The 14,574-nt window shown below is 40.9% G+C and overlaps 1 protein-coding gene across 1 annotated transcript; it reads right to left on the reverse strand.

Moving 5' to 3' along the window:
- Positions 1 to 116: 116 nt before the first annotated feature.
- On the reverse strand, positions 117 to 14,190 carry myo19 (myosin XIX). Its single transcript, XM_030746913.1, has 24 exons — positions 13,907 to 14,190; positions 12,529 to 12,676; positions 11,038 to 11,186; positions 10,667 to 10,780; positions 9,190 to 9,322; positions 9,037 to 9,106; positions 8,832 to 8,934; positions 8,634 to 8,730; positions 8,428 to 8,504; positions 7,809 to 7,899; positions 7,395 to 7,560; positions 7,133 to 7,206; positions 6,935 to 7,056; positions 6,442 to 6,555; positions 5,501 to 5,677; positions 5,179 to 5,316; positions 4,979 to 5,086; positions 4,819 to 4,889; positions 4,655 to 4,728; positions 3,431 to 3,573; positions 3,151 to 3,280; positions 2,772 to 2,857; positions 2,348 to 2,674; positions 117 to 2,252 (listed from the first exon to the last, which is right to left on the reverse strand). The coding sequence occupies exons 1-24, from the start codon at positions 13,961 to 13,963 to the stop codon at positions 2,139 to 2,141; spliced, it is 2,883 nt and encodes a 960-aa protein (XP_030602773.1). The 5' UTR covers positions 13,964 to 14,190; the 3' UTR covers positions 117 to 2,138.
- Between the last annotated feature and the right edge of the window lie 384 nt (positions 14,191 to 14,574).

The following is a 14,574-nucleotide window of genomic DNA, read 5'->3' on the forward strand; positions in this document are numbered from 1 at the left end:
CACAACTGTCATTTCAACTAAAGTTTGTATCCATGGATACCTTGATACTACTGACAGAAATGGAAGAAATAAAACATGTTAAAGTACACAAATTCCATATTATAACATTTGATCACGACCCGGACGTGTCCAGATAAAACTAGAAAATCTTAGGAAATCTCTGAAGGTTAAGTGTTGAGTCAGAAGCTGCAAAGATTTACACAGTTGTTACTAATGTGTTTGTTAAAACTTTAAATAAACCTGATAGTGATAATATGTCAGTTAAAAGAAAATCAAGTTTCTCCTGCACAAACATTAGTGTAAAGTGACTTTGGTATGTTACAGTACAGCATTGCTTTGGATGAAAATCCACACAAAGTGGTTCAGTCAGATATTTTGCTGATGTGCATAAAGGACAAAGAGCAGCAGTCTAAGTGAACCTGGGTTCATCCTTGCTCACATCAGTGAAGTGTGAGTTTTGCAGGGTGTCTGCAGGTCCTTAAAACTCTTCAATACTCATCAATAGCAGACCTTGAAAAGGTTTAGTTTGCAGGTGCCTTACAGGGTTTTAGTTACATCACAGAATTTCCAGCAGATTATTTCACCATTTTCACCACCGCTACACATTTAGATCAGATGTAGAAATAATAACCTTGTTGGGCTGTTTTTAGAATCTTTAGGTGGCACAAATCTGGAAGTACAAATACTAGAGCACATAATTACAGGTCTCAGTAGATCTTAATGGGGTGACTTAGTGACTTTATTCACCACATTCATTCAAGAGCAAATGCTAAGAACCAGGAATAAGAAATGCTAAAATTATAATAAATATAAACTACTGAGAATACTGTCACTTTCTGTGATTGGCATTATTATGGTAAGAACTAAGTCATCCGAGGTTTTTAGTAGGTGCATCCATACCATCAATTTAAAAATCCTAGGTGACATAGTTCAAGTTATTGGTTTCACAAGATTTTCAGCTTGACCTATGACCTCCACCTTGACATCAAAGCTGCTGAGATTCAAACTCATCCGAAATTTTTAGCAGATGCATCTATCCTAGGTCACATTGTTCTTGTGTTATCACATTCACAAAGTTAAAAACTGGCCGCCCCCCCGCCCGATGGGGTGATGACTTACCCCATCAGCCTCTTTGGTTTGAGGGGTAATAAAGGCTAATGATTAGCTAACTTAGTGGTGCCTAAAAACAGCTACGTCAAAAAAAAAAATAAAAGTCCCTGAAGCTTCGGCATTAAAAAGATTTTTAAGTCTTAAATTTTACATGCTTACCTAACCCTTAGACACCCTGTCGTGTCATCTTGTTGATTATGTGAGCGTGTGCGTGCTTTTAATGTGCAATATTCGCTTAATGTGCAATATTTGCTCGATTGCCATTTTCCCCACCAGAAACCACAAAACTACACGTCAACATTAACATCTGCAATCACACCAGACCAGAAAAATTAAGATAAATACGTGTACAGCTCATCTGTGGGTTGACTGTCGATTTGAAGAAAGGCACTTTTCTCAAGACCGAGTATTTTGATCATCTATCAGGAGACGAAAACCTGCAGTCTGTTTTTAAGGTGCTAAGAATATGCCTTATATTTTCAGCTGTACACAAATTTCTTTTAAAAACGGTTGTTTGTGTCTTATCCTGCATTTACATCATCATAATCGTCATCTACATCATGTATGTGGGACATACAGCACATATTCTGTAAATAGAAATAAAAAAAAGGACCTGCCTGATCTCACATGTAGCTGAGGACATTGTTTCTGGACGTTCTCCTGACTGAGATTTTGAATTTAAGGTGAATCTCTGGGGCCATAAGGCAACTGCAGGTTATCTTTAGCACTGCACCAAATTACATAAACACTTCAGTTAAATCATAATTATGGAAGGATGCAGGTTTTTGTGATTCTCTTCATCCCTGTAAAAATTAGGGTAAGATCAATTTTGACCTTTCTTTAAAAAAAAAAAAAAAAAAAATGGCAATTAGTGTTTTAATCTACATGCAAAGTGGCCACATGAAATAATACCACCCCCCTCCCCCGCTATATCAGATGCTGGAGAAGCAGCTGCTTTACTGCAAAAGCACCATGGTGCCCAGCTACCTTTTAACTGTGTCCACTAGTGTTTTGCATTGAGAGAACGGTTACAGAGTTTTCTCCAGAAGGATCTCATTGAACCCCGTCACGTCACTCTTCAGGTCCGGCTGCCTGTCAGCGTAGAGAAGCGGAGATCGCTGATAGTGCAGCTTTACAGATCCCTGTGCAGAACATTAGAACAAAAAGAGATGATTATCAGCTGGACAAAATGACAAAAAAGTTTCTAGGAGATTTTTCCACGTGGTTGTGTCCTCACCTTGGGTTGAGCCCTTATGGAGGCGAGTTCCTCCGTGTACTGGTTGGTCTTCACCTGGTACTCCCCTCTCCTGGATGGCAAGTTGAGTGAGGCCATGACAGACATCATCTTCTGGAAACCTGTGGCTGTCAAAGACACGGTCATGGATGGTGCAGAGGCCAGAGCCAGCCCCATGGGCCACCCTCGCACCGTGACAGGCTCCTGGATGGTGGAGAGCTGCACTGAGCCCCGTTCCCTGACAACAGGATTCACAGCTGGCGCATCCTCCTCCTCCACAAGGTCCTTTGCATCATCAAGTTCTGCCTCAGCCAAGGACTTCAATAGTGACTGCAACAAGAATAAAAATAAAATTATTCACAGATCCACATGAAGAAAAAACAGTAAAACTTAACACATGATGTTAAACCTTCAATTAAAATCTCACCCTCCACTTCCTCCAGGCGTTCTGGATGGCTCCAGCTGCTCTGTTCCATCTCCGGACCCGCTTCCTGACCAGCCAGGACCGCACCGCTGCAAGCAGTTTAAAACACTTTTAGCTGAGTTATTCATTCTGAAGGTTTGTTTCTCTTGGGGAAAAAAAAAAATATCCTAATGTACCAGTACCAACAGAACATCTGTCACAAACAGCTGTAGTAGTTATTTGTGACAGGGCCTGTCATTAAAGGGATAAACAGCCTGCAAACAGAGTGTGCAGACACCACCAGCTGGTTACTGTTGGCCAGGCAGTCAGGTCAAAGCCAGCAGACTCACAGCGGGAACAGGGCCACAATCAGCACTACTTGACCAGCACATTAAGAGTTTACCTGCTTGGATCAAAGTAGCAGACTGGCGGCGGGCGTGGCATCTGCGACGCTGGTACCGCAGCCAGCAGCACTGAATGGTAAAGGCACACTGAGAGAGGATCTTCTTCCTCTGATCCTCCAGTAAATCTAGCTGTGAGACGAGTCAGACAGGTCAGTGCGCTCAAAAAAGTGGAACATTTATACCATTAACTAAAGACTATATGACCAACCAAAAACAAATAAGAATGTTTATTTGCAGTGAAATATAGAGTCTGAAAATGCCTGTATATAAATGACTGACCATCACTTGTGTGAGAAAAACTTTAGTCCTCCCACAGTGCACCAATGAACTGCGTTCTTCAGTCGAAGGGTGGTGTTTTAACACCACACCGAGCATCTCCTCCACTTGTCGCTGAAGGGTGCTGGTGCTGTCGGCTTCCAAATCTAAGACAGAAGGCAGACATAATGATGTAACAGCTAAGCAGCACTCAGACTGTGAGATTCAGGTTTATCACACAGTAGCTTTGACAGCACGTGAGGTAAAAAGTGTAGTGGATGAAGCATGACGGCCAGGAAACGCATCTGAATCAAGAGCACAGCTTCTATAACTGCTGTTCTGTGACTTCAGTGCCATTTTTAATCAGTTAACATGCACATGAACAGGGAGAGAGAGGAGGTATGAAGTTTTATAACAATATACAGCATGCTGCAGCATTCAGGTTGAGCAAGCACATGTTTTGAACATGAACACATCTAGACTAAGAGGCTACAGACATGACAGCAGCTCTGTAAGTCTGTTTAGGCATTTATCCAACTGATGAATCACTAAAGCAGCCTGCTCGGTTATTGGCTTCATGTCCGCTGAGTTTGGAAGTGCGTTGCTCAGTGGTTAGTACTGCTGCCTCACAGCAGGAGGGTCCTGGGTTCAAGTGTGTCTGTAACATCACAGACTGACTTTTGTGCATTTATTTAGCACTCTGATGCATCTATCAAAATGCAGCTATTAACGTGAGCCAGTAGGTTACAAGATGGCGCCACGGTAGGCAGCCTGTTACTGCAGCTCCCGGGTTCTGTACTGAGCTGCTGTAATGCGTAAATTTCCTCATTGTGGGATCATTAAAGTTTTATCCTATCTTATCTTAAGATCTGAGGAACATATCATGATTATTATTGGCTAAAAAAAAAACCATCAGAACATGGGTGAAGCTCAGTGTGCGTTTAAGCATAATAACTGAGAAAGAATGCAGAAACATGCAGAGCAAGCTCCGACAGTCAGACATGCACGCATTTACCTGGAAAGTTCGTAAGAGGTTGCAAATTTTGTTAGAAAGTCTTGTTTTTATGCACCAAATTAAAAAGTCCCAAGGAGAGTAGAGTACTGAGGATCACATTTACTAAGAGGGCTACTGAAGGAAAAGCAGAATAAACCAGCAGACCTAAAGAAAGGAAATAAAATCACTATTTTCCCAAATATGAAACATGCCAAAACTGAGCAGAAATGGATTCAGAAACCAGCTGTACTCACCAACACTGTGACCCTCTGACTTTGTATATTTTGCGATCAGTCCGTAACGTTGTATGAAGCTTTGGAAAGGAATTCTGTGCAACAAAGATAAGAAGTCAACCAAAATCCAGCAGAAATCAAACAGTACATTAGGTTGATGCAGACACACAAAAAAAATGCTTCACCTTATTGGAAATCCAGCAGCACTAATATGAATGGTCTCCACAATCCCACAGGCCTCCAGCTGCATGATAACCTGAAAACAGACAGCAAGGATCAACTGAAACCTCTGCCTTTTGTTAAAACATGTCACTGCTGTCATTGTGATGTGGGTAGAAGGTCTACCTCCTCCTTTTTGAAAGACAGTGGCTTGCACTCAGGGTTTGGTTTGATGCAGCGAGTGTAGTGAGGAGTTGTGGAGTGGAGGATCTTCATCAGGCTCTCCAGTGAATTCTACAGTCAGATATTAGCAGTTATTAGTGCCATAAAACAGGCCGTGATGTGCTTATATAACCCTGGTCTTGAAGGCTAATGTTGGACCCTACCTTAAACTTGGAGACCACAGTGGCTTTACTGGGCCCCTTTCTAGTCTGATTCTCAGTTTCATTGTCACTGAAGATCTGGTGAAGCAGCTGATTGTCAGACTTTTGAAGCAGGCTGATGAGCTCTGGTGGTACCGGGTCCTAAAAATAAATAAATAAATACATGCACATATCAATAAATGGTAAATGGACTGGATTTCTACTCTACTTGCACACTGAAAGCAGGTGACCTGCTCTACCTCCCGAGCCCCAGCCATGAAAATCAGTATCCAGCAGGAGATAAGTGAATGGATGTGTGGTCAATTTATCTGAACACCTTTCTTACCTTGTTTTTCTCTGCCATGCCTTCTATCTGATAGCTGACTTTTCCAGCATAATGGGCCACACTGAAGTGTGGCACCTTGCTGAACTTGTCCCAGCTGATGTTAGCATTGTCACAGAGCTCCTTCTCCAAACGAACTCTGAATGTTTTTGCATCTGAGGCTCGATTTAGACGACTCTCCTGGAATATGTTAAAAAAAAAAAAGAGAGAGAGAGACCAATGAGATGAAGAGATGAAGGAACACCAGTTTTAGGTTCTAGGAACAAAAAAAAAAGAAAAGAAAATGGATTTTAAATAAACTGCGAGTGTACTGGGACATGTTAAAACTTCCTTACAGGCCTATGTAGATTGATTTCTTGTGTTTTGAGTTTTCACAAAGATGGTTTTCAGGAGTTTAGATGATGATCAAAAATAAGACACAAGTCTTGTGATTTTATCTCCCATACTGCCTCGATGGTTTGTATTTTACTGCCATGTGTATCTGACAACAAGCACTACATTTACAAGGCAAAAGCAAGTTCATTAATGATATCATGATCAGATGATCTACGACTTTTTACATTGTCCTTTTAAATTTTAATTCATTTATTTTACTGCTTGTTTGTTTATTGTCCTTTTAAAAATTCCACTTGTATCTCTGTGCAAGTGACACCTCTGTCATATCACCTGGATTTATTCAACACAGGTATAATACAAGATATTAAAGCTCTCTGGGCACGAGAAGGTGAAGTAGACACAGGAGGCTACAGGATTATGAGAAGAAAAGGTGTAAAACTAAAGCCAGTTTGGTAAAAACTGCTTTACTCTTCTTGCTATTGCTTATTATTGGTGTGTGTGATGTTTCCTTCTTTGTTTTTTCCTTTTAAGTATGCATGTTATATCTCTATTATTATTTTAATCAATATAAAGAAACTGTTTAAAACCAATATGGATGGTCAGCATACCTCGTTAAGAAGAGAGAACACACTGACGGGGCTTCCCTCTATGAGATTCAGACAACTCTGGTTGTCTTTGTATTTGACAAAGGACCACTCCAAGCCCTCTGATACATACTCCTCCTGGCAGAAGTGGAGATAAAAAAGAAAATTATATCACATCACAAACAAGTTAAGACTTTTTTTTCCAGTCATCAGAGCTATTGTGAAAAGTGAAGAAGCTTCCTGAAGCCTGAGGCCAGAGGGGTACACGACAAAGGAAGTTCAACACAGCCAGGCCCTCTCTTTGCATCAGCTGGTTCAATCAAACATAACCTGTTGCCAACAGTTATCACAGTGATTTAGCCAGATTAAAAAAAAAAAAAAAAAAAGAGGGCCACTTTCATGACACAGAAAACTCTGACTTTAAGCTCAACATAACTCGCTAACCCATTAATGTCACTTCATATTAAGCCCCTCTGGGCAGTCTGAGCAGATTGCTTTAAGGGAAACGGAAAACTACCTGCTGAGCTCTGAGATAGTGAGCTACAAAGTGCTGCTGGAGCTTCTCGTTGGCGTAGTTGATGCACAGCTGCTCCAGGTTATTGGTGTGAAAACACTCAAAGCCGTACACATCTAGGACACCTGGAGATCCCAGAGGAGAGTTCTGTGAGCTTGTGTACAGAGCTGTAAGTCTGCACTGAGACAACAATGTTTTTACCTATGAAGTTGCACCAGGTTGATTTGTCAGCACATATGCTGTTGTTGATGAATGTAACCAGCCACTCAAATAACCTGGTGGGAAAAGTCACACACTTATTTTAAAACATGGAGACACTATAATGATGATAAACAGACAAATCTTCATGTTTACTGTAAACTTTTTTAAAAAGCCCAACGGTTTCACATTTAAGTTCCCACATCATCAACAACAGTTCAACAGTCTGAGACGTTGTTGTTGATGATCAAATGATTATTCTTACTGGGCGTAAATGACTTTGGCCAGACAGTCTCTCCTCACACTGCACTCTGCCTGGGAGCAGGGCTTGAGCACGCTTTGCTTCCCCGCCTTCAGAGTCCTTACTCTTAAACATGTCTGAAGTTCCTCAGCAGGAACGCACAGCAGCTCAGCAGCCCTCTGCAGGAAGTCTAAAGCACAGGAAGGCAGGTATGGTGTCTGTTGATAGTTGTTGTCAGGGAGCAGAGTGATCTCATGCAACTTATTACTCAATCCAACATAAAACATGGAAATGAAACCACTATTGAGAGCTTAAAAATAAATCCATTTCTTTGTATTTGTACACTGGTTGTAAGGCTACATTTTTAATCACTCGTTAACTCGTTAATCACTCGTTAACGTTTCGCAAGAAACGTCAAAACAAAATAATATCCAGTACCTTTAGATTGTGCATCGAGGTTACAAGGTTGTGATTCATCTGCTGAAGAGGAAAAGCTCACATTTCCCAACTGGAGAATCCCTGCTAATATCTGTAACATGTTACAGCAACAGAGAAAAAAAAAACAAAAAACCACAACATTGCAAGATAAGTCACTTAAAGAGTTGACACAACTGGTTACTTTAACAGGTGTCCAACCTTTTAAGGCCAGGGTCCGCTTACAGGGGAGAAAACCGGCCTCCCTCACAATCCTACTGCAGATTCACCCAAATTAGGTTTGACAAGTGCGCTGGCTTAAAAGTTTATAATGGTCCCAAAGATAACATGGGACAAAGTATTGGAAGCAATATCCTCATATTTTGCTCAGTACAAGCACTTCTTAATGATAATACAGCACTATTTTATGATTGGTGACTCTTTGGCTAACGGCTGCAAACCCCCAGGGGTCCCCAGGCCACCACTTGTTTAGAGCCCACCATAACAGTTGTAATCAGTAAACAGTTTTACTTTAACTGGTTAATTTATAAGCAACATATATAAACACTTAGTTATGTATTTATATTACAGTTAAAATAATATAAAATGTATTGTCAAATAGTGGAGAAAAGGATAATCTTACCCTAAATAGTTCTCTTTGCCTTTCTGCATTGATGCCCAGATGATCCATTGCCTCAACAGTCTCATGGAAACAATCCTCTATTAAAAAAAATAATCAAAAAGCTGTTACTTATAAACAAAAAAAAAGTATCTGGGTCTACAAATGAAATAAACATGTAAAAATGAATGCAGAAATGTGTCTTTATACACATCAAATTGGACACCAACCCTCAACTGTTTTTTCAGAATTTGGCAGCCAAACAAAACTTTGGTCACGTGACATCTTCCACTCTTTCCGCTGCTCGTCTGTCGCCCCTTTCATCATCTGAAACGTTAATTTCTCACTGCTCAGCTCTGCATTTATGTTAATACTGAAAAAATATATCTCTGGAGCATGTGAGGTTTAGTGCAGGTCTGTTAACTCACCTGGTAAAAGATGTGGAAGTTTCTCTCATTGGGTGGTTGGCAGGCCACCCTGGTCTTCTCCAGTAAATATGTCTGAACAGACGCCCCAACTAAGAGCTGACACCTTCAAATAAAAATGACCCGGTGAACAGATCTGGATGACCGCTATTGTGGGAAAGTGAGAGAATACCATACAGGCGATGCCATCTCAGGTAAGTGCAGGTACCTGTCTAACTGCAGCTGGATGTACTTTCCAAAGCGACTGCTGTTGTTGTTCCGCAGCGTGCAGGCGTTACCTAAATGGAGCACACACTGCTGATGAGTAACTTTTTACAGGATTACATTTTCACATGAATACAAACACCTCTCTTCGTCTCACCGAAAGCTTCCATTACAGGGTTGGAGTCCAGCACTCTCCTCTCTATCCTCTCCACTGTGTCCTGACTCTTCACCATGCAGGAGACGGCCGCCACAGTGGCATAATATTTCATCAAGCACCGAGATGTCCATGTCTACAAAGAAACAAATCATTAATAGACCAACAGCAGGTATAAAACCTTGTAATAGAATATAACAAAGCAAAGCAACATTGGGAAAGGAGGAAGCACAGAATCTTAAAAAAACTATTTGTGAAAATTTACCAAAATAATAATAAAATAGTCATAGAAATAGTGATACAAAAGAAAGCATGAGATGTTTACATCAAACTGTATGATGAATTGCAATAAATATCCATCCATCCAGTTACCCATCTTCTTACACTTATCTATGGCCAGGTCATCGGGGCAGCAGCCTAAGCAGAGAACCCCAGACCTCCCTCCCTCCAGCTTATCTGGGGGAATACCAAGGCATTCCCAGGCCAGCCGAGAGATATAATCTCTCCAGCATGTCCTGGGTCTACCCCCGAGGCCTCCTCCCAGTAGGATATGCACGGAACACCTCATCCAAGAGGCGCCCAGGAGGCATCCTAGTCAGATGCCCGAACCACCTCAACTGGCTCCTTTTGATGTGGAGGAGCAGCAGCTCTACTCTGAGCCCCTCCCAAATGGCTGCACTCCTCACCTTATCTCTAAGGGAGAGGCCAGACGCCCTTCAGGGGAAGCTTATTTCTGCCGCTTGTATCTGTGATCTTGTTCTTTTGGTCATTACCCAAGCTCGTGACCATAAGTGAGGATGGGGATGCAGATTGAAAAGAAAATGGACAACTTTGCTTTTACGCTCAGCTCACTCTTTACCACAACAGAGCAGTGTAGCACCCGCATCACTGCAGGCACATCCACAATCCGTCTGTCAATCTCCCGTTCCCCTCTTCCCTCACAAGACCGTGGGATACTTAAACTCCTCCACTTGGGGCAAACATTCATCCCTGAGCCAGAGTGGACACTGCACCCTTTTCCGCTTGACGACGGTGGCCTCAGATTTATAGGTGCTAATTTTCATACGAGCCACTTCAAACTCAGCTGCGAACCACTCCAGTGCAAGCTGGAGGCCACCACCTGATGAAGCCAACAGGACTGCATCATCCACCAAGGTGGAAACCTTCCACCACTTGGCTACGCCTAGAAATTCTTCCCATTGGTGACAAAAGGCAGCCCTGGCGGAGTCCAACACCCACGGGAAACAAGTCCAACTTATTGCCATTGCAATAAACAAACATTAATATTTTGAGGACATGAATCACACAGACATGTCACAGACAAAAGGGTGACGATATCGTGTTTCAATTATTTCCAATTCCAATCTTTTTTGGACAAACAGTTGCAAAAAGTAACAACTAAACTGATATTCTGCTCCTTTATTCAGTGTAGTAGGTTTAGTTTGGACTTTAAGCTTAGCACTGTATGTGCTTGGTTTACCTTTCCAGCACCGCTCTCACCACTGACCACCAAGGACTGGTTCACCGGCTCAAGCTGGCCCCGAATGTTCCTGTATGCTTCTTCTGCCACAATAAAGATGTGTGGCTTGAACTCCTGCAGACAAAAAAGTCCAGATTTATTAAACGTATTGTCATACTTACTGCATGCAGACCTGCCAATGCCTTAAACACACTCCAGACATTGATAAAAGCAATACTCTTGAGTTTCATTGTGTAAGCCAGCATCGTTGCATGATTTGCAACACCCATTTCTGATGACACCACTATTCATCTTTCCCCATTATAGCACAAACCTACAGAGACATATCTGCATATGTCAGCTAAATAACAATGGAAGACTGCTTGAAATACCTGGGGCTGAGGAGCACAATGATACTCCTTCATCACATCCAGGGTGTAGAGGTCTGGAATGGGCTGAAAGGGGTTAAGAGCCACCAAGGTGCATCCAGCATGGGTGTAAAACACCTTCATACTGTACCTGGCCTGCAGGCATTTCAGCACTGCCAGGGAAAGAATAAATATCATCAGACATTAACAGGAAAAATTTGGAAAGTTACGCATTTTTACAAATGTACCCACCAAATGTTATAAAAAACTAGAAGGGCACTCAGTAGAGCGCATACCTCACGCACCCCAAATTTTCTATGTGCTGACACCACTCTGCAATACACGTCACCCAAATATGGTCGGATTCCATCATAAGTTAGTAGATCAAAAAGACTACAAATTTATTTTATTGGCTTTTAAAAACTGTAAAATAAGATTTTATACTTTTATTCAAAAATTAGATCCACATGAACGGATAATGGCATATATAGTCTGGATATATTTTTCATGTTTATGTACCGTGATAGCATTCTCCAAAAAATAAATAAATAAAAAGAAATGAAAAAAAGAAAAACAAACATATTGCAGAGATGTAAACTGTATATGTGTGTGTAATCTTTGTGTAGAGTTTGTAGTTTACTTTGCCTTATTGTGAGTATTTTCATTTAAAACAGAAAAAGACATCAACAGTAATGGTTAATACCTGAGTACCAAATTGTATCACGATAGATGAAAAATTCACCGAGATATGAATTCGACAATAATGAGATTGGGATTTTTTTTTTATTTTTGAAATTTTTTGTGTGACCTTCACCATTGACCTTGAAAATGCAATCATATAAGGAATATTTCCACAACGTTTCATGAATTTTGGTTCAAAACTTTTCAAGATGGAGACAACATTCACATATCTGCACTTTATCACAATGATAAAGAATCCTTTTAAAAATTCCTGGATTCAGATGGTGATCCGGATCACCACCAAAATTTAAATAATTTTTCCTTGTACCACCCCCAATAACTTTCATGGAAATCTGTTCATAATTTTCTGAGTTATCCTGCTAACAGACAAACACACAGACAGGCAAAGGCTACCAAAAACATAACCTCTCCACCTATCTGTGGGCGAGGATATGATCTGTACTGTAATGAGTTTCCTCAAGGTGAAATTAACAGCACTTCAACATATGACATATCAGTATGCCCGCATTTTTATATCAAAACACGTTTAAATAAACAGAATGAAAATAAACCAAATGAAACCTTAGGTAAAGGCAGAAAAACTGAGTGGTACTTGTTCCACATCCTTCTGTATACTGCATCACACTACTAGCACAGTAATCATTCACACATTAACTTTTTTATCATCTGAATAGATTTTATCTCAATGTGGACAAATAACACACTGCAAGCACTGCAGATCAAGGTGACATGGTGGAAAACAAATTCAAATTCAGTTATTTAACTAGCTGGTACAAGCAAACGCCATTAATTCATCAGAGCCATCTTTGATACCTGTTGCTGGGGTCACTGGATTGACTTTGGTGAGGTCATCATAAGTGTGAAGTTGATCTTCATCAATGAGGAAGGCCTGAATTTCTCCTTCCAGTGAATCATTAAGGGACTGCTGTGGAGGATGGACTTTCTGGATTAATCCCTTCACCTGTGGCAAAACATGAGAGATGAGAAACATGAGAAAACATGCGGAAAAGAAATACTCTAAATATGAACTCACATCTCTTGGTTAGTTATTAACATGGACAGTAAAAGGAAAGATAATATAACAAAATAAGCTAAAAAAGTCTTTTTTATGGATGTGGTTGAGTTTTAGAGTGCTAAAACAAGCCAGTATCATTATATATATATATATATTACAAACTTATCAGTGTTTTTTCATTCATTCAGTCACGATCACTTCATCCTGACATGTGGAAGTCCAACTTTGTCTTGCCATTAACACAAAGGTGCGGGCATGCAGGCTGCCTGACTGCTGTCAACAGTCTGAGGTGTGTACAGACATACAGACAGGTTTAATCCAACACCAGGTAGCCTACATCCCATCAAGGCTACTTTTAAACCACGTAAATAATGGCATTAATGTAATACCCATTACTACACCACTAATTCCCTGCGCACACTGACTCACAGCAAGTAGCCTGAATAAAGTGGCTGTTGGAGCAATGTTTGTCTTTTTATGATTAAAAAGAGCAGTGACTAGTTAACCTGTAAATACAAAAATTAGACAGGCGATGAAGACCGCTGCAATGACAGTGATATTTCTATTTTTCTATTACCTGCTTGAGAAGCCCCTGGCCGTGTCTGTTGCTCTCATACCAAACTCCATTCAACAATTTGCCAATTTAGCGAATAATGATTATATACATTACATACTTGCAACCTGACAACTATCTCCATGTAACGCACTTTGTAAACATAATGAGCCACTAACCGGCCCGGAACATTACACCCTGAAATACACTTAACACTTTTAAAAGTGGCACAAAACACGTTTATTTGACCATCTCGTGTTACGTCCCCTGGTACTAGCATACTTTACTGTTACTACAGTCGATAAAAAAAACTGCAGCTATTTTTCTGTGTGGCCTCATTTACTCCATACATTGCAGGCACGAATTTCATAGTCCTCATCATAAACATCGTATAGCGGAAATGTTATTCAGTCCCAGGTACGTGTGTCTTAATAAAACACTGCAGAGAGCGTCCAAATACGAACCAGCCAATCAAAACTGAGGACAGGTACAGGTTCATTAATACTCTCCAGGTCAAGTGAAATGTGTCATCTTATTTTCAACAAACAAATAACTGGTAACTCTATTAACCACCGTTAGCAAACTGTGAAATGTGAAGAGGTTATCTTCATGTCCCAGCTCACCGTTGCCCCTCCGTTTCTGTATCCTCTGACGGTGCGTCGGTCGTCCGCAGAACTCATTGATTGACCGTTACCCTCGAGTCTCTCATAGAAGTACACTCGTCTGAAGAAAACCGTGCCTTTATGCTTATTAAGGCGTCTTTTATTCTACTCCGCAGACCTAAAACTTCATATGTCCGTGACTGTAAGTAATCCCTCAAGGCCAACTTTCAGTGCCCGCTGTCCCGCTACTACTCCGTCTGCCTGCCTCGCTTCCAAGCTCCCAAACTCCCAAACCGGACATTATTCCCGCCCCCATCTGGTTGATTCAAAGACCCAGCTGTACCTCTGTTCCACCACCGGTTGGGATTTTCATGAGTAAAATGTTCCCTAAAACTGGGATTTTTATAACCTGACAAGATTAATTTTTTAATGACCAGGTAATTAGACTTCATACTTGCCGCAATACATCTAGTTTTCCTCTTATGTGCTCCAATATTTTAACGCAACAATCGTCTAGTAAATTGGTTGTTCGCAACTGATGATGTCAAGCCTCTCCGGTGGGGCTTATCTACAATCTAACAAAAAAAGTATTAAACGCATTTTTACAGTCGTTAATTCAACATGCACAAAAAATTTATGTCACGTTAGGCTTGGAAGTTGCCAAAAATCCGAGCTGACATGAATGTGTC

This window comes from Archocentrus centrarchus, chromosome 14 (assembly GCF_007364275.1).
Source record: "Archocentrus centrarchus isolate MPI-CPG fArcCen1 chromosome 14, fArcCen1, whole genome shotgun sequence".
In the NCBI taxonomy this organism is placed as follows: Eukaryota; Metazoa; Chordata; class Actinopteri; order Cichliformes; family Cichlidae; genus Archocentrus; species Archocentrus centrarchus.

What these genes read in the sequence shown, in the direction of transcription:
- myo19 (XM_030746913.1), bottom strand. Translation starts at nt 13,963, where the DNA reads ATGAGTTCTGCGGACGACCGACGCACCGTCAGAGGATACAGAAACGGA. An exon ending in TTCTGAAAAAACAGTTGAGG is followed by an intron (nt 8,505 to 8,633) that starts GTTGGTGTCCAA and finishes TTTTTTTAATAG; the next exon opens with AGGATTGTTTCCATGAGACT. An exon ending in GCATGGCAGAGAAAAACAAG is followed by an intron (nt 5,317 to 5,500) that starts GTAAGAAAGGTG and finishes ATTTATTTTTAG; the next exon opens with GACCCGGTACCACCAGAGCT.